Here is a 22,233-nt window from a genome sequence, read left to right as displayed (position 1 = left end):
GTGATATGAATACTTCTCATATGGGCGTATTTTGGGCAGCTTCTACACATTGACATGTGTGTTATTAGCTACTTACAGCCATTCCGAATTTCCTACTAGAGACTTGATAAACCGAAACTTCAAAACGACTCGGTGCATCAATCTTGTATCATATTACTTTAGCTTCAAAACTATGATGGTTCTTCACATTCAGACTTGTACGCAACTCCTGAGCTGATAAGAAGTTGTTTTAGGAAACGTTGAGGGTTATACAAGCAGTTTAAATAAAACAGGTGCATCAACACAAGCTGGATAGCAAGAGTTCTGCTATGAGGTGCACCAAAATGCCACAAAGAAGCAGCAATAAGTGGCAAATCATTTTTAAAAACCTGGAACATACCCTTTTTGCCATGGGCAAATTTCTCTTCATTATATGCAAAAGACACAATATAACATCCGAAAGACTACTGGCAGTCACAAAATGGAGTATTTGAAGGGAACTCTAGGACCGGTCTATTATTATACACAATTTTGTCTTTTAATGCTTGCTTTATAGCTGAAGCATTCCCACAGTTGAAAAATGAAACAAAACCAGCTCTTCAACTGGTTTACAACCTCTAAAAGGTAGGAAAACAATTAGGAAGTTGCAGTGACAGCAACCATGGCAGAGAGGAGGAGGAGCAGGTATGTTCAGTTCAGAGCATTATCTTGTTCTCTCTCCTTTAGTCCAATACAAGACAAGAGCAAATCCCATCAGAGACATGAGGACAGTCTGAGACAACAAATTACAACCTTAGTAACAACTTCTTTGTTTCATAGGGACTTAGAACAAAATTAGGACTACAGAAAAACTCTCAAATTAACAATATCCAAATAGGTAATGAAAATGTACCGAGATGGCCGGCGGAAGTCCCACAAGTGGATCATTGAAGAACTTGTTTGCCAAGGCAAGACCAAGAAGGCTGCTTTGCATTCCTGTATACATAACTCACATATATGTAACTAAGAATATTACTATTATACTGAACAAGCTGCTTTGCTTTCCCAAACAAAGAAATCTCCTCAAGGGCCTAGCCTTAAATAAATTGACTGATATTCTTGTAGTGACTGCAAGTCACTGATTTTCATCATTGCTATGTGGTGTATACCTGTCTCAAAAGAAATGGTCTTTTGTAAGTCAACCACATCTGATGACTTTGAAAAAATTAATCCAGGCAAGTAAAACCCTAAGAGAAATCCTGCTGCATGGAAGCCAAAAACGAGAAAAGTAACTGCAAGTCCGAAAGGAGACCTCACAGCTGCAATATTCATGGCCAGTGGAGAACCCACACAAAGGCTGGTCACTATTACTGAGAGCAATGGCATTACTGGTCTGATGCTCCTTGAGACGGGGGCAGCAAATCTGTAAGATTCAAAAACAAGGCTGAATGAGCAATCCTTCATGGGCTACATAAAAGAATAACCACTTTATAACCATAATACCACTGCTTACATAAAATGTCTCTGACCTATGTAATGCATGTCTCTTTACCAGGAGAATACACAAGTACCTACTCTTAGACAAAACCTTTGTTGTAGGAGTGTTTACATAGTACCCAAACAAAAACGTTCCAAAATCCCAAGATTACTTGTTAATTATTGCAGTATTACCAGCTCCATCACTCTCCCTTTCCCAAAGCAAGGAATAAATACAGTAGAAACGAAGAAGGCTGCAATTTAGAAAGAGAAATATTCTCCTAAATGCATGCACGCACAGACACACACAGATAATGCCCACATTGATTTGTGGATGCAGTCAAACACTAGCCACTAAGACATCAGCAAGCTTTCATACTAGACCAAACACCTGGCAAGGACACATTTAATAAAAAGTAATCGATTTGATCAGAATACCTACCTGTTTAGAGCTATTCCAGCAGCAATGGGTACAACTACAATCTGAGTGATATTAACCATCATGCCATTTACATCTATTGGCAACCGCCTACCGAGTAAGAGAAGTGTCAGAGCTGGTGTCACTACCACTGCTGTAGCAGTGGATAGAGCTGTCATTACAATACTTATTGGGGCCATTAATGGTTGCACCAAAAATGTAGCATAATTGGACAATTGTGCACCACTAACACAAGAGACCAGGATAATCCCTGAACCTGAAATGGGAATTTGATGAGAATCTCTCTCTCTCTCTCTCTCTCTCTCTCTCTCTCTCTCTCTCTCTCTCTGTAAAGGGTTATTATATCATATCATAGCAAAATGAGGCGAGGAATACAAAAGTTATGGCAAAGGAACAAAAGAAATTGCCGTGTACCAAGGAACAAACTCCTCCCTAGACACAATATCAGCATTTTGAAAGAAATTGAACTGCCAATGTAGAATACCTTTGAGCCTAGATCTGCGTCTCTGAATTCCACAGGCTGAATAAAAAACAAGCACATTCCAGATGACCTAGTTATGCCAACAACTCCAAAATCTGAAAAAGTGGAACAATATCTTCATGTGACTGCTCATGAGTGGGAAATGTTGCCTTAGCAAAGACCCACTCAGAGGGGTGCAGATGCCAAATACTAGGCAAGGACCAGATTTTTTTGGCCATAGAACACAAAATAAATAAGAAAAATTTGCCATTGCAAATTCAGTGCTTTGAATGAACAAGGTAAGGGGAAATCCACCAACCCACTCTCCAAAGAAAGACCATTCATTTGAATGGAGCCTTGTTGAGCCAACCTTCCATCACAAACATTTTCCACCAAGCCTTATGCAGGCCCCAAACAACATTGGCTTTGGTGACCAGCCAACTGTGATCTTTGATCATGAGATGATACTGGATAGGTCCTCGTGTTTCCCATTCCAAGAGAGCAAACTTGACATAGCCAACAATTCCATCCAGAAAGAGTTAGCAACCAAGCAATTCTCTGTTAAGTGCCATTGCACTTTCTGTAGAACTAGCTTCTAGGAACATACCAAATGATTCACCGAAAAAGAGGAAGATGTAGAAAACTGATTCACAGTGTTCAGGATATGCCACCACAAGCCCTTGATGGTGGTATTACCATGCACAAGTCCTCAGTCTTCCAGAAAGAAATGGATAACAAACACCCAAGGGTGATGGTCAAAGCAGGTAGCTCGAAAAAGTGACCAACAAAGAGCCATCATATGAGTCTCAGCATCCAGGATAGCTCCTCCTCCCATGATTTTTGGGGTGAAAATATGGCTCCAAGAGATCCACGAAATACCTGCATGAAATGAGTCCTTTTTCTAGAGCATAAGGTGGATGTGCCTCGTAAGATCATTCAAGGTAGTGGTAGTCCACGGCAAAAGTGGCAAAGAATAAGTGTAGGTAACATGATAGTCTACACAACTTTCAGTCGAACATGGAATGGCCATGTCTGAGATTTCCAATATACAAACTTAGCATGCAATTTGTGCAAAATTCATTCTAGCAAGTGCTTTGGCTGAATATCAACACCCAAAGGATACCCTAGGCCTCTTTTTTTTCGTAAAAGGTAATTGTATTAATTACGAAAAAAAGGTACAAGATTACATGATTACATGATTACAAGAGACACAAGGGCCCTAGGCCAACGTGTGGGAAATCCCCGTACTAATGCACTAAAAAGGGTTACACCAATCATGGCAACGACCCACAGGCAATTGCCATATGCCAGGGAAGCAAATCCTCCCGAGGGAGCAAGTCGGAGTGCCGGATGAGATCTAGCTGCCAATGCAAGAGCCCTTTAAGCCTGGCAATATGTCTCGGTACATTAGAGGCCGAATCAAAGAGAAAAGCATTGCGCGTGGTCCAAATGTGCCAGCATCCCCAATATCTGAAAAAGTGAAATAAGATCTTCATATGTAACTGTGGCGGTGTGGGGTACTTTGGGCGCACAAAAACCCAATCGAAAGGAGTTAGTGAGGACCCCACCACCGCGCGCCAGATTTGCGACAAGAGTGACCAGATATTCTTGGCGAGCGGGCAAGAAAGAAAACGATGTTGGGCCGATTCCGCAGTAGTGGTACAGAAGAAACAATTGCCATTCGAGATTCTACGCTTGGAAAGGGCCGAGGCAAGAGGAAGACCACCAATCATTACCCGCCAAAGAAAGACCTTGCATTTGAAAGGTGCCTTATTCAGCCAGCCCTCCATTGGCGTTGCCTGCCACCATGACTGCGATTTCCGCAGTCCCCAAACAGTATTAGCTTTCACACCCAGCCATTGGTGATCTTGAATGAGAAGATGATACACCTGATTAATAGAGGCCTTTTCCAGACTCAACCGGCCTGCAAGGTCCCAGTCCTGCCAAGGACAATCCACAGCCAGGGCAGGAAAGGGTTGCCTACCTTGAAGCTCCGACAAAAGCTGTTCCCATAAACCACGGTATCCGCGCGGGATCCTGAAAAGTCTCCTAGCAGTCCGAAACGATGCGAGGACATTGCGAGTGGCAAGGGTAGCATCCACAATCGAAGTCACACCTAAACGAGCCATGCGGTTAAATCTCGGTCTGAGCTGATGTTTGTCTTCCCATGAAAGTAATCTCGATACTGCCAACAATTCCAGCTGAAAGGAGTTAGTCTGCAAGCGGTCCCCCACTGGATGCCAACGGGCCTTTTGGAGCACCACTTTCCAAGAGCCGACCAAGTGCAATAACAGAGAGGAAGAGGGACTGGAAAATCGAGAGTCAGCATTAAGGACATGCCACCAGGAGGCCCGAAGTCGTGTATTACCATGGCGTAGCCCGCTGTCCTCAAGAAAATAACGGGCTATGATGGTCCACGGGTGATGATCCACACACATGGCACGAAAAAGAGACCAACGAAGAGCCAGCATATGAGTTTCTGCATCCAAAATAGCTCCACCACCCATGCGTTTAGGGGTACATGTATGTGACCATGAAATCCACGAAATACCTACCTGCAGTGAATCCTTCTTCCATAGCATGAAACGAATGGGATGAGTGAGAGCCTTCAAAGTAGTAGGCGTCCACGGCAGCAATGGCAAGAAATACGTTAGCATTGGTAGCATAATTGTCTGAGCCACTTTGAGGTGGACATGGAATGGCCACGCTTGCGACTTCCAATACATAAACTTCGCCGCCAGTTTTTGTGAAATCCACTCCAGTAGGTCCTTTGGCCGTACATCCACCACCAATGGGTATCCAAGATGCCTGACAATGGAGCCACGGGAAACCACCTGGCCCTGCCAGCCTAATGACTGTAAATCAGGCTCCGTGCAACTGAGTATGGCTGATTTAAAGGCATTGATGCGAAGACCAGAGGCCCTGACCAAAGAGCGTCCAAACATCTAATGTCTTTCAAATGTTGTCCCTGTCCGCCAGCAAAATCATAAAGGTGTCATCAGCCAAAGATTGGCTAATGAAGTGCTGCCCCAAAGGAAGAGACAATCCTGCCAGCTGAGCAGAAGCCGCCATTGAGGATAACATTGAAAGGACCGGGTGAGTTGCCAGGGCAAAGAAGAGAGGACTCAAAGGGCAACCCTATCTGACCGAGCGTGCAAGGACAAATGGCTCTGTAACCCCACCATTGAGCATAACTCTTGAAGAAGCCGCAGCACTAATGGTGTAGATCAATCGGGACATCCGAGTACCAAAACCCATAGCAGACATGAGATCTGCAATGAAAGACCAGTCCACATAGTCAAACGCCTTTTCCAAGTCCAATTGAATCAATACCACTTCCTGACTGGAGTGCCGCGCATAGTCAATAGCCATTTGTACATTTAAGATATTATGCAGAATGTTGCGGCCCTTAATGAAACCATATTGGAGAGGATGCACAATAGCTGGAAGGTGCTTGTGAAGCCAATTCGCCAACACTTTAGAGAAGATTTTATACATCGAGCCCATCAAAGAAATTGGTCTCCAGTGTTGCAGCATTGACGGCGAAGGGACCTTTGGAATCAGTTTGATAAGGCCTTCTTCCCATGAGGAAGGCATGATCCCTGTTTCCCAAACCTGCTGAAACATGACTCCCAATGGCTTCACCAGCTGCGTGGCCGAGTTCTCAAAGAATTCATTAGTGAGACCATCCCAACCAAGACTTTTATCCTTAGGCAGGTGCAACAAAACATCCATAACCTCCTCCTCGCAAATATCCGCCTCCAAAGTGGCTTGCATATCAAGTGGAACCTGCTGGCGGACCAGATGATAGAAGACCGAGCGGGCATGCGTAACCTGGCTAGAAGGCGAGGGAGAAGAACCAAGAAGTTCCATAAAATCATTTCTGCACATATTGACAATGGTCTGCGGATCAGTGACCATGCGACCTTCCGAATCCTGGAGTCTAGTCATATTTTCGCGAGCAGGAAAAGCATGCAAGGCGCGAAAGAACTTATGAGTCTGGCAGGCACTATCTTGCAATGTGTCAGTCAAGTTATGCAGCTTGGCCTGCTGATAAGATTTCAACTGAAACACTTGAATAAGATGGGCCAAACGCCTCTCCAATGACAGCAGAAAATCATCATCTGGGGTATCCACGAGCAACGAACGGACCAAAGCCAATAAGTCCTCTGCTGCATGTCGACGTCGCCGACAAAGAGAGGCATGATGAATCCCATATTGCCGAGCAACCCGCTGCACATTAGAGAGCAGCCGTGCAAATGAAGCCAAACCCTCAAAGGCGAAGTCCAATAAGAACCTCTCAATCAATTGCTGCATATAGCCCTGAAAAATTGGATGCTTCAAATAAGAGGAGTTGAAACGTAAAGGGAGCCTATCCAGCAACTGCATAAAAGGTGCAATAGGTTGTGCCCGCATCTCAAGCTGGAGGGGGAAATGGTCCAACAATGCATATTGCTACAAGACCTTCATTTCTAGCATCTCGGGAAGAAAATCATCCCCCTGCATGATATACATTCGGTCCAACCGCGACCAAGTAGTTGCATATTGTGCGGAATGAAAAGTAAACCCTGAAAAAAAAGGGTAAAGCCACGACCAAAGATCTTGCTTAAGTACGCGCAAAGCAAAGGAATTCCACACCCGGCTTTCCGGCGTATCCATTACCGAATGCCCTGAACTAGACTGAGAAGAGTCAACACACATATTGAAATCTCCCATCAAAAACCCCCTTCGGCCAAGTGACATCGAGCCCTGCAAAGTCGACCAAAGATCCCGTCGGGATGCGGGATCATTCGGAGCATAGAGGCCCAGCAACCATAAAATCTCTCCTTCAAATAAGACTTCGATTACCAGAAAGCCGCATTGCACATCATTTTTAACAAGAACAGGCTGGTATTTCTCATGGACAATCATCAGCACGCCCGAATAGTGCGTAGCATGTGTCCCTGCATAAAACAGATGGAATCCATGACAATCCACAACTTTTCCTGCTTCACCGTGACTTTGGTGCTCAACTGCACACAATACATCCCACTGGTTCTCATGCAAGACAGTCCACATGGCATGTTGCTTATGGCGAGAGCAAATGCCTCGCACATTCCACGTGGCTATATTCATATATCTTCAAAATAAGGAAGTCAAGAACGAGGCGCCTGTTGCCTCGATTTCACCTTTTCCGCGAGAGCATCTAGGACACCCTCATCCAGAAAATCAGCCAATACTGCAAACGAATTCTGGCGACCTGCTTTAGAGGTAGAAGGAAAATCCACTGTCTTGGGAGTGGGGCGAGGATAACGCCGATCCCAGGGTGTAATCACATTACCTTTTGTATCAAACGCCAGCTTAGCAGGTGGGCCTTTGGAACCGTCTATATAGACTTTCCTTGTAGACTGATTACGGGGGGCAGACGGGGCCATAGTACGCGCAGCATGCTGTGAAGTGAACATTTCTTTCCTGCGCATATACGTGCGCACGGAATCCTGTGAAGCATTAGGCCCAGGATCCGCTAGGCCTGCATCCAACTTTTTACCTTTTTTTTTACGTGCCTCAATCCAATCAGTGCTACGGGAATCCAAACCCAGGACCTGTTGTTTGCCTTTATCCACGACATTAGGTGGCTGAAGGGCCTCCTGTGTTGGGGCATCAAGCACCATGCCATCCTTAGGTAGCACAACATGCGCATCCTCAGAAGACGGTTGTCTTTCGGGGCATTCGGCCATAAAATACCCCAATTTACCACATGAAAAGCAGTGTCCTGCAAAGTTGCCCCATTTCAAGCGAAAATGCAAAGGATGCATGCCAGAACAATTGAGGCGAAGCCACGCAGGCCTTTTCCTGGCCGTGTCCCATAACATGCATAAACGGTTTCGATTCATAGCCCTGAGGCTTGGGGGAACCAGCACTATTCCCACAACTGCCATCGCATCCTTCAACAATGGCCAATAGACCGCCGGACAATTTTCCACTTCCACCCACATCGGGCATTCTCGTTGAAGCAGACGCTGGAAGTCGCCCATAGGGCGCCATGGTACAACATGGACCAAGCGGCGATCAAAGAATAATGGCAACTTGGACAGGAGCTCAGCTCGATGTGTTTCCGATTTCAACAGCACCTCATAAAAGCCGCGAGGTCCAAGGTAGATCTCCTCAACACACTCCCCTTGCAATAAATGGTGCATCCACTAGCGAATATGTGAAAGCACTGGAATCCTGCCAGTGAAGAAAAGTATAACGCCACGGTCATAAAACACCAAAAAGGACCGCAAGACTGATTTCGGGTCCACCGTGGCTTTCAGCACATCATCAGTTCCCGCGTCAGAAAAAGTTTCATTATTATGCTAGACATAATCGCCAAGCAGAGTATTGGCAAAGTCCAACAAATGCTCCCAGTCAATCTCCTACGAATCCACAGGATCACAGGCAACCTGCGCATAGAAACGTTCCTGAGGACCCATTGGCTCGTCAGAAGTATGCTTGGAGCGTTTGCCCGCAGGCAGCAGTTCAAAACCCGAAGGCATCTCCTCCGTGCACGGCACCATATCCTCCGGCTCCTCTGTATCGGAATCAAGGCCAAGGGCTGCCACCGTCCGGTCTAGAAAATCCATATCCAGGCCAGCCATACTGTTGTCTTCTCTCTGAAGAAGCAAGTAGGAGCAGGCTGCGGCTAAGCCTGTGCTCTGTGACCACAGGCTTCAGACGGCAGGCGTCAGGCGGAGCAGGTGGCCACAGACGAATACAAGCGGGTGGGTCTTCAGGCGCGCGGGCAGTCGTCAGGCCATCGCGAAGCAAGCACTCGTCAAGCAAGCTCGTCAGGTGGCAGTCCTCTCTCTCTCTCTCTCTCTCTCTCTCTCTCTCTCTCTCTCTCTCTCTCTCTCTCTCTCTCTCTCTGTGGGTGTGTGTGAGCGCGCGCGGGGCAAACAGTCTGCCCTGCACGCTACAAGAACAGGCGATAGGAGGCTGAGATGCCTGCTGGTGGCACACAGGTCCCAGCCCCACAGGAGCACAAGGGGCGCAGGATACGTAGGAAGCGCTAGGCACAAACGATTAGGGTTTGGCTGTCTCTCTGCCTCGCTGATGATCCGTCTGAGTCTGGGTGACCCCTGTGTGCAGTAGGGGCGGAATAGAGGGTGCACAGGCTAGCGGGTCAGGCACAGGTGATGCACTGGAGGACAGACGAGGTACCAGGGTTAGGTCGCAGGACAGTCGGCCCAGTCACAGACGACGACATCTTGATCGCGACGTTACCCTCTCTCTCTCTCTCTCTCTCTCTCTCTCTCTCTCTCTCTATATATATATATATATATATATATATATATATATATATCATGCAACAACTCCTTTTTCCAGAGCATAAAGTACATGTGCTTGGTAAGATCATTCAAGATAGTGGTAGTCCAAGCTCTCTCTTTTTTTTTTGGTGAAGATAATTGTATTAAGAAGTAAATATTTACAACAGACCATCAGGTCAGCATAGAGCTAACAGACCTAAACTCCCTCTCACCAGAAATATTTACATGAGGCCTGCTAGCTCTCAGAACGACCACAACAACCTATTACATGAACAGTACTACTAAATCACACAGAAGGAACAGCTGGAGTAGAGTGAACAATCGCTAGTCCAGGCTCTCTCTCTCTCTCTCTCTTCTCTCTCTCTCTCTCTCTCTCTCTCTCTCTCTCAATTTATATTATATCAAATGACTACAAGAGTACAGAAAGTCAGATGACTGAAAAAGTACAAAAGTCACAGCAAACAAGTAGCAGAAATTGCCGTATGCCAAGGAACCAAGTCTTCCTTGGAAAGAAGATCAGTGTGCTAAATGAGATCTAGTTGCCAATGTAGGAGACATTTCACCTTAGCAAGGTGTCTCTACACCCCAAATGCAGAATAAAAAACAAAAGCATTCCGAATTATGCAATTATGCCAACAACCCCAGAAATGGAGAAAATGAAACAGAATCTTCATATATGGTTGGGCCAGAGTAGGGTGTTTGGGCCGAGCGAAGACCCAATCAAAGGGGTGCAGCAACATGCCAACCACAACCCTCCAAATATCAAACAAGAGGGTCCATATTTTCTGTGCCAAGGGGCACAAAAGAAAATGAAGGCGAAAAAATTCCATATTACTGAGACAGAAAAAGCAATTGCCATTGGAAATTCGATGTTTTGCAAGTGCCTCGACAAGAGGAAGCCCACCAACCATGACATGCCAAAGGAAGACTTTGCATTTGTATGGAGTCTTGTTGACCCAACCCTCCATGATAGTCATTTTCCACCAATCCTACGATTCATGCAAGTCCCAAACAATATTGGCGACCAGCCAATGGTGGTCTTTAATCATAAGGTGATATACTTGATTTATGCAAGTCCCAAACAATATTAGCATTAGCGACCAACCTATGGTGTTATTTAATCATAAGGTGATATTCTTGATTAGCCGAAGCCTTTTAAAGGTGGAGTTGACCTACAAGGTCCCAATCTTGCTGTGGACAATCAAAATCCAAGGCAAGGAAGGAATCTTTGGGCCGCAATGTGGTCAAAAGCTGGTCCCACAAGTCCCTATGTCCTGGAGGGATTCGAAAAATCCTCTTGGTCATGCGGAAAGACATCAACCCCCTACCACTTATTAGAGTGGTGTTAGAGACAGAAGATAAGCTGAATTATGCCATGCAATTAAGTTTAGGATGATCTTCTTGCTTCCCATCCCACAAAATTAGCTTGGACACCACCAATAATTCCATCTGAAAGGAGCTAATGACCATGTGATCCTCTGTAGAATGCCACCGGACCATTTGAAGAACCAACTTCCATGAGTAAACCAGTTGAGTCACCAAACAGTAGGAAGACCAGGGAAAGGGAGCATCTACATTAAGAAAATACCATCAGGAACCCCCAATGGTCATATTACCCTAAACCACAACCCGCTCTTCCAAAAATTAACAGGTAACAAAGACCCAAGGATGTCAATCCATGCACATGGCATGAAAGAGGGACTATCGAAGAGTAACCATGTGAGTGCACACATCCAAAACAGCCCCACCACCTATACTTTTAGGAGTGCAAGCATAGCTCCAAGAGATGCACGAGATACCAGCATGCAAAGTGTCCATTTTCCATAGCATAAAGCGAACGTGTCCAATAAGCACCCTCAAGGTAGCAGCAGTCCAAGGCAAGAGTGGTAGAAAAAAAGCAAGCATGCGAAGCACGATGGACCATGCCACTTAAAGGCAAGCATGGAAAGGCCATGCCTGCGATTTCCAGTAAAAGAAACTTGACCACCAATCTCTGGGAAATCCATTGCAACAATTTCTTGGGCTGAACATCTGCGCATATGGGGGTAGCCCTTATGCCTTGCAACATTGCCACAAGGAATCGCCATTCCTTACCTTGTAAAGACTATAAATCTGATTTAGTACAGCTAATGAGGGAGGATTTGGCTGCATTAATACGAAGATCAAAGGCCTGTCCAAAAAGATTCCATATGTCCAATGCCTTGCAGAGGTTATCTTGTTTTGTTTGTGAATCATGGAAGGTGTCATCTGCTAATGATTGGCCCACAAATGTTCACCAAAGAGAAAAGAGAGACCAGCTAGCTGTCCCATGTCCACCAAATGAGATAGCATGGAGAGGACCAGATGGGTTGCCAAGGCAAAGAACAAGGGGCTCAACGGGCAGCCCTGCCTAACCAAATATGCAAGGATGAAGGGCTCAGTGACCCCACCATTCAACATGACCCGCAAAGAGGCATCCATGCTGACTGTGTGCATCAGACAAGACATTTGTGGACCAAAACCCATAACATGCCTAAGCTGTGCCACGAAAGACTAATCCAAATAATCAAAAGCCTTTTCAAGTTCTAGTCACACCAACACAACATCATGCTTGAGTGTTTTGCATAGTCAATGGCCATTTGAACATTCAGCACATTGTGCAAGATATTCCTACTCTTGATAAATCCACAATTGATTAGGGTGTACAAGGTTAGGGAGGTGCTTATAGAGGCAATTAGCCGCAACTCTAGAGGAGATATTATACATAAATCCCATCAAAGATATGGGTTGCTAGTGTTTTAGTATAGAAACCAATGGCACTTTTAAACCACCTTAATAACTCCTACCTTCCATGAGGCAGCAGGCATAATTCCAGTTTCCAAACTTGCTGACACATGGTTGTCAAGGGTTTCACCAAACTAGTAGCATAGGCTTTAAAAATTCATTAGTTAAAGCCATTCCATCCTGGACTTTTGTCCTTGAGTAGATGCAACAAAATATCCATGACTTCCTCCTCACAGATATCCCTGTCCAAATCATCATGCATATTTGGCAACACCTGGTCCCTGGCTGAGCATAGAAAGCCAAGTGGAACTGGGCGGTTTGCTGAGTAGAAGGAAATGAAGAGTCAAGAAGGTCAAGTACTCATATGGACAATGAGCTATGGATCCATAATCATCTGGCCTTCTGTGTTGTAGTTGAACCATATTCTCTCGAGTAGGAGAGACATGCAAGCCGCAAAAAAATTTATGAGACTAACATAAAGCATCTTGCAAATTCTCAGTAGAACTTCACAACTTGACTTGCTGATATGATCTCAACTGGAATTGTTGGATGAGATTTGTCAACCTTGTAGCTAAGGGAAGCAACAATGGACCTTTCAAAGAATCAAGTAGTAAAGAGCGGTGCACATTATAGAGTAATTGCTCAAAAGAGTAACTACCCCCAAAGGGGAAATCCATGCCAAAGGTGCGTACACTTAGTGAATTTATCTCTGAAGCAATTGAATGTGACAACTGCCTATTTGGAGAGAAGACAAGAAAGACATGAAGGAGCCGCTTTGAATTCAAGCATGATAAAGACTTTTGAAGATCCAACTACCCAAGAAGACCAAGTATATGAGGCAGAGCCTATGCAAATTGATATGATGTGATTCAAGCCATTGAAGCTCAAGAAAAACAAAATTAATGATTATGCATGTATTGTAGTCAATCAGGACACATAGCTAAATATTTTCCTAATAAAGGAAGAATGAGAATTCATGGCACCACTACTCCATCATTGTCGGGAAATGTTGACGTCTGGCCTCAATAGAGACCATGTGGCTAGACAAAGCTTCAAGAAACCCAAAAGGTCTCCTTCTACTGGCAACGTCTGGTCTCAATAGAGATCATGAGGCTGGACAAATAGACGGACAAGCTTTGTTCAACTCTGGAGCCATAGCATGCTTCCTGAATGAGAAATTTGTAGAGCAACATGGTACATAGCTTCTAAGGAAAGCAAAGCCGATATGTGCAAAAGTAATTAATAGTCAACCTCTTGCTTCGGGAGATGTCAGGTATGAGACTCGACCCATAAAAGTTACCATAAGGAGTCTTGTATTAGATATAGCCTGCAACATCATCCATTGCCCAAATAGTCCCATTGTTATTGGGCTAACCTGGCTAGAATTACATAAGCCCGACATCAATTGGAGGTCTAGAAAGGTTGAACCAAGGCCAGTGCAAAATAATAAAAGGAAGATTTCTTGACCAATATACATTGAGACAAAGGTGTTTGTGCATCAAGCAAAGAAGAATCCATCCCTTTTAAGTTTTGCAATTTCAATGGAGAAGCCAAAGACATAAACCTGTGGACACACTCCTAGCTCAACATGCAAAGTTCAAGGATGTGTTTGATAGAGAAGAATGCAAATATGCTACTCGAATATCGACCTTAAGATTGTGCAATAGATTTACAAGGAGCTCAACCTTTTAGCCCCATCTATAAGCTATCCCAAGATGAATTACCAGAGCTCAAGAAATATATTGATGAGAATCTTGCCAGGGGATTTAGACGTCATTCAAAATCTCCAACAAGTGCTCCAATTTTATTCATTTTTAAAAAAAATGATGGATCCCTCTGTTAAGTGTGGATTATAGAAGGCTCAATAAGATTACTATCAAGAACCACTATCGTCCTCCCTTGATTTCAAAACTCCTTGAATGACTTGGAAAGCCAAAGGCTTCATCAAGATAGATCTTCGTGGCGCTTATAATCTTGTCAAAATAAAGGAAGGTGATAAATGAAAGACGACTTTTCATACAGGTATGGGCATTTTGAATATGATGTCATGCCATTTGGCTTCACAAATGCTCTAGTAATTTTCCAATGTATGATGAATTATATCTTTCCAGAATACTTGGACGATTTTATCATAATCTATTTGGATGACATCTTGATCTTTCCCAAGAACCAAGAGAAGCATGAGCATCACGTCAAAATAGTTTTAAATAAATTGTGGAAAGTAGGCTTGTATGCAAAGCTAAAAAAGTGTTCTTTCCATCAAACCGAAGTTGAGTTTTTGGGGTACATTATTTCTAAAAAGGGAATTTCTATGGACCCTAAGAAGATACAAACTATTCTACAATGGGAGACCTTCATTTATGCGAGATGTTCAATGCTTTTTTGGGATTTGCAAATTATTATCGAATCTTTATCAAGGATTACTCTAATATTACTACCTCTCTAATCAAACTAACTAGAAATGACAAGTTTGCATGGGATCAAAAGGCTGAACAAGCTTTTCAAAGATTAAAGAAAGCCTTCACCTCAACACCCATTCTCATCCATGTAGATTGATTGAAGCCCTTTATCACGGAGACAAATGTCTCAAATTTTGCACTTGGAGTTGTTCTATTCCAAATTGGTGATGATAATTGAGTTCATCTAGTAGCTTTCCACTCGAGAAAATTTTCTGCTGCAAAAATCAACTATGAAATTCATGATAAAGAACTTCTAGCTATTGTGGACTCCTTGGAGACTTGACAACACCTACTTAAAGGCACCCCCATAAGGTCGCTATCTATACGGATCACAAGAATCCGGAATATTTTATGACTTCTCGTATTTTGAATCATCGCTAAGCAAGATAGAGTTCATCATTACCTATAGACCTGGCCAATAACAAGAGAAGCCAGATGCTTTATTCTCGAAGATCCTACCTAGCACCAAAAGAAGGCAATGAAGCCCATGACTAACGAAATTCAATAATCTTGAAACCTGAGCAACTAAAGTTAGGGGCAATTATCAGCAAAGCCCCAGAAGACTTTGGTTTCTTATCAAAGGTCACAAAGAAAATTACAAGAGACTCATTTGCCAAGGACATAAGGAGGCAATCACATCAAGGCCAAGAACAAACTCAAAGGGATTTCTAGGACATCGATGGGCCGCTCTATTATAAAGGACTCCTCTATATTCCTCCCAGTCCTTTGTAAGTGCATATAATAAAAAAGAAACGTGATCTCCCCTCAATAAGGCATTTTGGGGTTAATAAGGCAATCAAGATAGTGTCAAGGGATTTTTGGTGGCCATAAACGTAGAAACTAGTCAAGGACTTTGTGCGTTCTTGTGACACATGCAATCAAGCTTAAGTCCCTCGTCATCGATCACATGGCCTTCTTTAACCATTACCTATTCCAAGTAAGCCATGGTCATCTTTATCCATGGACTTCATTGTCCAACTACCTTCTTCTAGAGGGTACGAATCTATCTTGGTGGTGGTTGATCAAGTCACAAAAATGGCACACTTTATCCCAACAACCAAAGTATAAATGGGAAAGGTTCAAAAAGATTCTTCTTGGAAGCGATATATCGATACCATGGGTTACCTGATGATATTGTCTGCGATCGTGGACCCCAATGGGCCCTTCAAGATTCTTAGCCAAGTAAATCCAATCACCTATCGTCTCCAACTTTTCCCATCCATAAAAATCCATCTTGTATTCCATGTTTCAATTTGGGAGCCATGTCATACATCCAGTATCCCTGGAAGAATACCAAAGCTATCGCCTCCGATCGTAATTGAAGATCACCAAGAATATGAAGTAGACAAAATCATGGATTCAAGAACTTCAAGAGGCAAATTACAGTATCTTGTTCATTGGAAGGGCTACAATGCAAGTGAACGAACATGGAAACCAGCTTCACATCTTCAAAGAGCTCCTATTAAGATTCACGAATTTCATCTTCAACATGTAACCAAGCCAAGGCCTATTCAAAAGCACACACCACCCCTTGTGAAACTAGATGCTAGAAGGGGAGGGGGGGCAGGTAATGTAATGAACACTCAAGCAAGGACAGCCGTTGATTCGTATGCGACCAGGTGTGGCCCCTAGTTTCATGAAATTTCTAGAAAATTCAAAAACATTCTAGAACCTTCTAGAAGATGTCCACATCATCACTTATGCCATCGTTGATATCAGCATGCTATGTGTCAACATGCATGTCATGCCATGTGTCGACGTGCATGTCATGCCAACAAGCCCTCCAATCTTACCGTCGACAGTTGTGAGGTTGCTACGAGGTAAGTCCTCTTCCAATTCTTATTTAGTTCTAATCTTGTCTCCTATTGAGTCTTGTCTTGTAACCAAGCCACTTTCTTGTGAGCATTCTCTTGTAATCAAGTTCGCTTGTAATCAAGTTATCTCCCAATGAAGTTCTAGTTTAATTTCTCTTTCAAGTTCTTCTCTTGTAAGTTGTGAGAGCAATCTCCTTGCTTTTGAAGAGCAGTTGCCGTGCTCATAACGGCGACATGGTGTATAAGCATGTCGAACTGCAAAAGAAAATGATCTACCAAGGCATATTATTGCAACACCCATACTTTCAAGATCTCTGGTAGGAAGGCATCATTGTGGATAACATACATACGGTCCAAGAGAGAGTCGAGACCAAGTGGTAGAATACTATGCCGAGACTGAAAAGTGAATCTAAAATCCAATGGGTACAGCCAAGACCAAACATCTTGCTTCAAAACAGTCATTTCGAAATGATGCCACGCACAGCTCTCTAGTGCATCCATCACGGAGTGCTCGGAGGTAGACTATGAATGATGAACTCTCTCTCTCTCTCTCTCTCTCTCTCTCTCTCTCTCTCTCTCTCTCTCTCTCTCTCTCTCTCTCTCTCTGTGTCTCTTTTTTTTTCGTAAAAGGTAATTGTATTAATTACGAAAAAAATACAAGATTACTTGATTACAAGATACATGACGACAAGCCAGGCCATCATGTATCTCTCTCTCTCTCTCTCTCTCTCTCTCTCTCTCTCTCTATCTATATATATATATATATATATACATATATATATATATATATGTATACATATATATATATATATATATATATGTGTGTGTGTGTGTGTGTGTGTGTGTGTGTGTGTGTGTGTGTGTGTGTGTGTGTGTGTACGTACAAACAATACTCCATGACTCAATAAGTCCACACAGAGTATTGTTATTTGCTTGCTTTGACTTGTCTTATACTTCTAGCAAGAAAAGTTTATCTAACATAGCACAAGTACCAACCAATATGTTGCTAAGAATGGTATGTATACCCAAGCTCTATTGGATGTAACCAGACCATGTGTCTTGTTTCAAAAATAGCTAACAGCGCATCCCTGTAGTGGGTCTTATTGGTTCTGCTACAGCAGTGTACTCTCCTTTATCTATCCTTAATATGTCAAGACTAAGGCATGGCTAGTTAATTGGTTGTCATGGCAAGAATAACCTACCACTAGAGTTGGTGCTTTAGATGTAGCTTAAGTGCTGAAAACTTGACCTTTTGCTTTTACTTTTACAGCTATGACATCTTTCTTTTACTTCAACAGTTTTGATAGCCATACAGAAATTGAAAGCAACATATGAACTTAAGAAGATCGAGATGATGATCATACAACATGTTGCTTTAAATTTGAGAAGATCAGAACTACAAGAACCATGGTACATAACTAAGAATGGTGACTTAATCCTCAAAATTTAACAGGATCGAGTGATTGGCAACGATAAAGGAATAAAGGGAGTGGAGGTGGGAAAAGATTTGGAAAGGCCACTGGACAAGAGTGTTGGTCCATATGGAATTGGTGGTACTAAAACTCACTCACTTCGCACAAGCATTGGATTTTATGGCCAAAGTTACTCTCTCTCACTTCACATAAGCAAACTAATGCTCAATTATCAAGCATAATGAAAGTATGATGCTATGGAGGTATTGACTTTGGTAAGACACATAGAAATGTGACCAAGATGAGTCGAGTCATTGGCTTGCCTCACACAAATGTCTTGTCAAGATAAAAGTCCTCACATGTGGAGGCCTTGCATTATAGTTCTTCATGCAGTTAGATATTATAATCCTTTTCTTAACATTGCACAGGTTTTAATAGCAATAGCCTGTTTATGCACAATGCGGACCAGTACCATGCAAGGGACACCATAAATATGCCAATGCATAACACTACTGTTCATATTGATCAACTGTATTGGGCCACAAGATCGGTGGGCTATGCGAGGATGAAGTCGAGTGTTCCACGTGCATTAAAAAAGTCCATGGACATGGTAGAGGCAATCTTGATTCCATCAAGTTCATCACACTCAACCCTCAGCCATGGGTGAAGTGGCCATTTTATCAGGCAGGGTTTGTCACATTAGGGCCATGTGTGGCACACCACGTGCACTCAATTTTTGGAGTTCAGGATAGGCATTCACAATTGAACTACATCCAGTACAGTTTAATAAGTCAATAGCTCATGGTCATAGGTCTATGGGAGTCAGTTTAGAGAGCCAGCCAGAACACCAGAGCCAGCTTTAGGTCTTGACACTACTACGATGTGCAAAACCATACACGGACTGCAATCCAGCAGAAACAGCACACACTCAGGTGACAGGAAGACTAGACTCAGTTGTATAAATAAGAGAGTTCTGTACAAATACTAGGTGGTTGGCAGGTCCAAGTTCAAACGGAACCTGGTCTTGACGGAAGTTATTATAGGCCATACCATATTATTGATCAACATCAATCTGCCTAATGCTTGGTTGATGGGTGTCACAAATTAGAAAAACAATATTATTGAAAACTTGGGTATTTTGATTCTCAAGATAGAATTATATAAACTACTTTGAATGATTGTTAATTTTCCACCTACCTTTATATTCTAGCATAAAAGATGCATTCAAAAAAGACAAATCACAACCCCTGAATAATGTGAGAAATCTTTAATTGTTTATTAAGCTCACTAAAAATATTTTAATTCCACCCAAACTGTGATGAGGGTAAAGTCAAAGACCACCCAGCATTCGGTAAGTTTTAGCAATGAACTAAACTACTTCAATACATCATCATCAAGTTGAACCAAATGCAAATGGAGTTCAAGCTTCATGTGAGTAGGATCATTGCTAGAAAGGGTCCCAACTTGGGGTATGAGCACAGTACAGGGCTGCAAAATAAGTTGTACAGATTAGCATGTGAACATACCAAGAGCCTGTGGAAGATGTAGGAAGGACACTGCAATGCTTGCAAATAGAACACCCAGTAAGGGCTTCAAAAAAAACTGCCCCAAATACCCAATGAATATTACCAATGGCCTTTTAAAGGCTTGAATGAAGTCTTCAGGATTGAGGTTGATACCAACGGCAAACATCAGAAACCCTAGTGCTGGTGCATAGTACCTGCAATACAATGTTACTGTGTCAAAGTTCAGAACAACATGGTTTTCAAGATATTTGAGGCCACACGAGGTCTTCAGTTCCTCAACATGTGCACCTTTCTTTTGCCTTGACAGAACCTAAACATTCACATGATTCCTCAAAATCTTCCTGTAAATATGAGCAATAAGCAAACCATATTGTAGTAAGAAATTAATGTACTTTGTGGGCTTAAGATAAAAATATTAATAGCCCTTTACTTCTCACATGTCTTAACTACCATTCTACCATCGAACAATTTTTATCACAGCTATAATTGTTTCTGATGTATCCATCTCCAGAAACAACTGGTATACAACCTTTCAACAATCTGGACGCATGCATTGGGCTGTTTGAGCTGGATTATTCACTTCCAATTTCAGGATCTGAAACCAGCCTTTAGAGAATATAAGGCCAGTGAACTACTTTGCAACCACTTCAATCTTAAAAACAAAAAGTTAGCAACAGAAAATCAAAACAAACAATGGAGCTAGAATGTTCCTACATCTAGAGTCTAGACATGAAATAATGATCAGCCCCAAAGCCTAGTGCCCCGTAAGGTGTTTATTAACCATTACTGAAGAATCAATACAGCTGTTCTTGAATCTCGTCTCCAGCTGCCCTCACAAGGCAAGGCCAAACCACCAGATCTAAATCAACAACGGCTGAGTTTCCACAGAGGCACAAGAAGACCAATCTGCCAACACTGGATCTTACCAGAAAAAAGCAATTTGACAAAATCTGTCACAACAGATCTCACCAAAAATGTCTCAAAACTCACCAAATCTGCACAAAACCTCCACAAGTTCCCTCAAAAGACTCAATAGAGCATGGCCCTGCCAGCCCCGCTTTGGGTAGGACAGCCATCAACCAACATCCAACAGTCATCGCCCAACCCTGACCACAGCTTTGTTGAAACCAGCCTTCCTTCTTTGAAAGGGTGGTAATGACCTGAGTAAGCACTAATTACAGAAAGCATAATGTTCACATCACCTGAAAATGCACACGTTACTACTAAATATTGGACAGCCAACACCTGATTGGCCCCAACAACTGTTGCCCCTTGTGGTATTTCTTTAATTGTATTGCTCTAATTTGACGTACAAAGAGAAATAGGCTGATCCCTCTTCAATTCAATACAATGGATTGTCATAAATGACCAGCACTGCTTGGGCACAATTTTCCCCTTGATAGTACACCAGTCCAGACACATATTGGATCATAATCTCTTGCCTCGGGCCACAGTTTTTGAGAATGGCCCACCCCTTGGTTCAGTTGCAAATATCTTGCCTTAAACTATAGTCTACAGCTCCAAATTCTGGGTCTTTAGTAAATTGGGCATGGATCTTAAGGTGGCTGTGGAAACCCTAGTTTCCTTGTAAATTAGGGTTTCAGCAGCAGTTTCTGCAATTGCTCTTTACCCCAAGCTGGAATCGGCTGAGAACTATTGAGGGCTGATTGGTAGACAAGAGAGAAAATCAGTGGAAAGTAGTATCTTTTGATCGGTAGCTTTGATGGCAATTCAAATGGCGCCAACACCTTCAAAAGGGGGTAAAATCCCAATGAAACTGGCAAGCCCTCCTTTTCTAGTGCCACCCCTCACTCGAATGCTGCACCTATCCTATTGCGCTGGGTTATCAGCTGTCACCTCTCTCGAAGCTCATCCGATGGCTCCTCCTTCCTCCCTCAACCAGCCCAAAAACAGCCCTCCCCCAGTTTGCATGGGAACAGCCGATTTTCCCACTTGACAGCTTTCCAAAAGGAATTTCCAGCTTTAATTGATTAATTTCAGAATTTCATTTCTGAAAATTTATTAATTAAACAGTTGACCTTGCCCAAGAATTGGCTAGTGTCCATTCACATTAATTGCAATAACCCCCCACTCGACATTCAATTGTCCTGCACATTCATTGGCCAAGGACTGCATTAATTAAATAATAAATGCCTAGTTCCAATGTCACCCTTGGACATTTAATGGCTCAATTAATGAGCCTAGGCCCAAACTAACACCAAGCACCGACAAAGCATAACTTTGTACAATTGTTGGCAATGTCACCCACTGATCACTTGGGTAACTAAGGTACTCACAGTTGCTTAACTGACTTAGCACTTCACATGTGCACCTCAAATGTGCACAACTTAATAACACCAAAGCTAAGCATTAAAAATAAACCCCCTCTCCCCCCCTTTGAACTCCTTGCAATCATCTGTGATTGCAATGTAATGTGACAAAAACATATACATAATGAACTGAAAAAAGCACAGGCATCATGGTCATTGAACATCGGCCATTGTTGTTCAAATCATAGCTGACCAAAAAGAAACTCTTAACTATTGTCAGAAACACTTGTGATGCTTCCATATACTCTAGCCAAAAGTGTTCTACCCAAACAATCATATTAAGGCATAAACTTAGCATAAATCATGGCTA

At 42.9% G+C, this 22,233-nt stretch overlaps 1 protein-coding gene across 4 annotated transcripts in view; it reads right to left on the bottom strand.

The window, feature by feature from the left end:
- Nucleotides 1–349: 349 nt before the first annotated feature.
- The window catches only part of LOC148021793 (putative sodium/metabolite cotransporter BASS5, chloroplastic), a 47,730-nt gene continuing 25,846 nt past the window's right edge, over nt 350–22,233 (bottom strand). For 2 of the 4 annotated variants that reach the window (XM_087697308.1, XM_087697309.1), the window contains exons 4-8: nt 19,594–19,787; nt 1,877–2,129; nt 1,128–1,381; nt 872–954; nt 350–751 (exon numbers count right to left, since the gene is read on the bottom strand). In XM_087697308.1, coding sequence (XP_087553434.1) covers nt 683–751; nt 872–954; nt 1,128–1,381; nt 1,877–2,129; nt 19,594–19,787 — 853 coding nt within the window. In that variant the 3' untranslated portion in view covers nt 350–682. Of the gene's footprint in view, nt 752–871; nt 1,382–1,876; nt 2,130–19,593; nt 19,788–22,233 lie in introns of all 4 variants that reach the window. The other 2 variants (XR_015694406.1, XR_015694407.1) reach the window with 2 other exon arrangements.

This window comes from Lygodium microphyllum, chromosome 17 (assembly GCF_053477565.2).
Source record: "Lygodium microphyllum isolate KBCC chromosome 17, Lygodium_microphyllum_v1.1.10, whole genome shotgun sequence".
In the NCBI taxonomy this organism is placed as follows: Eukaryota; Viridiplantae; Streptophyta; class Polypodiopsida; order Schizaeales; family Lygodiaceae; genus Lygodium; species Lygodium microphyllum.
The sequence above is the reverse complement of the archived record's forward strand: the minus strand, read 5'-3'. Positions and strand labels throughout refer to the sequence as shown.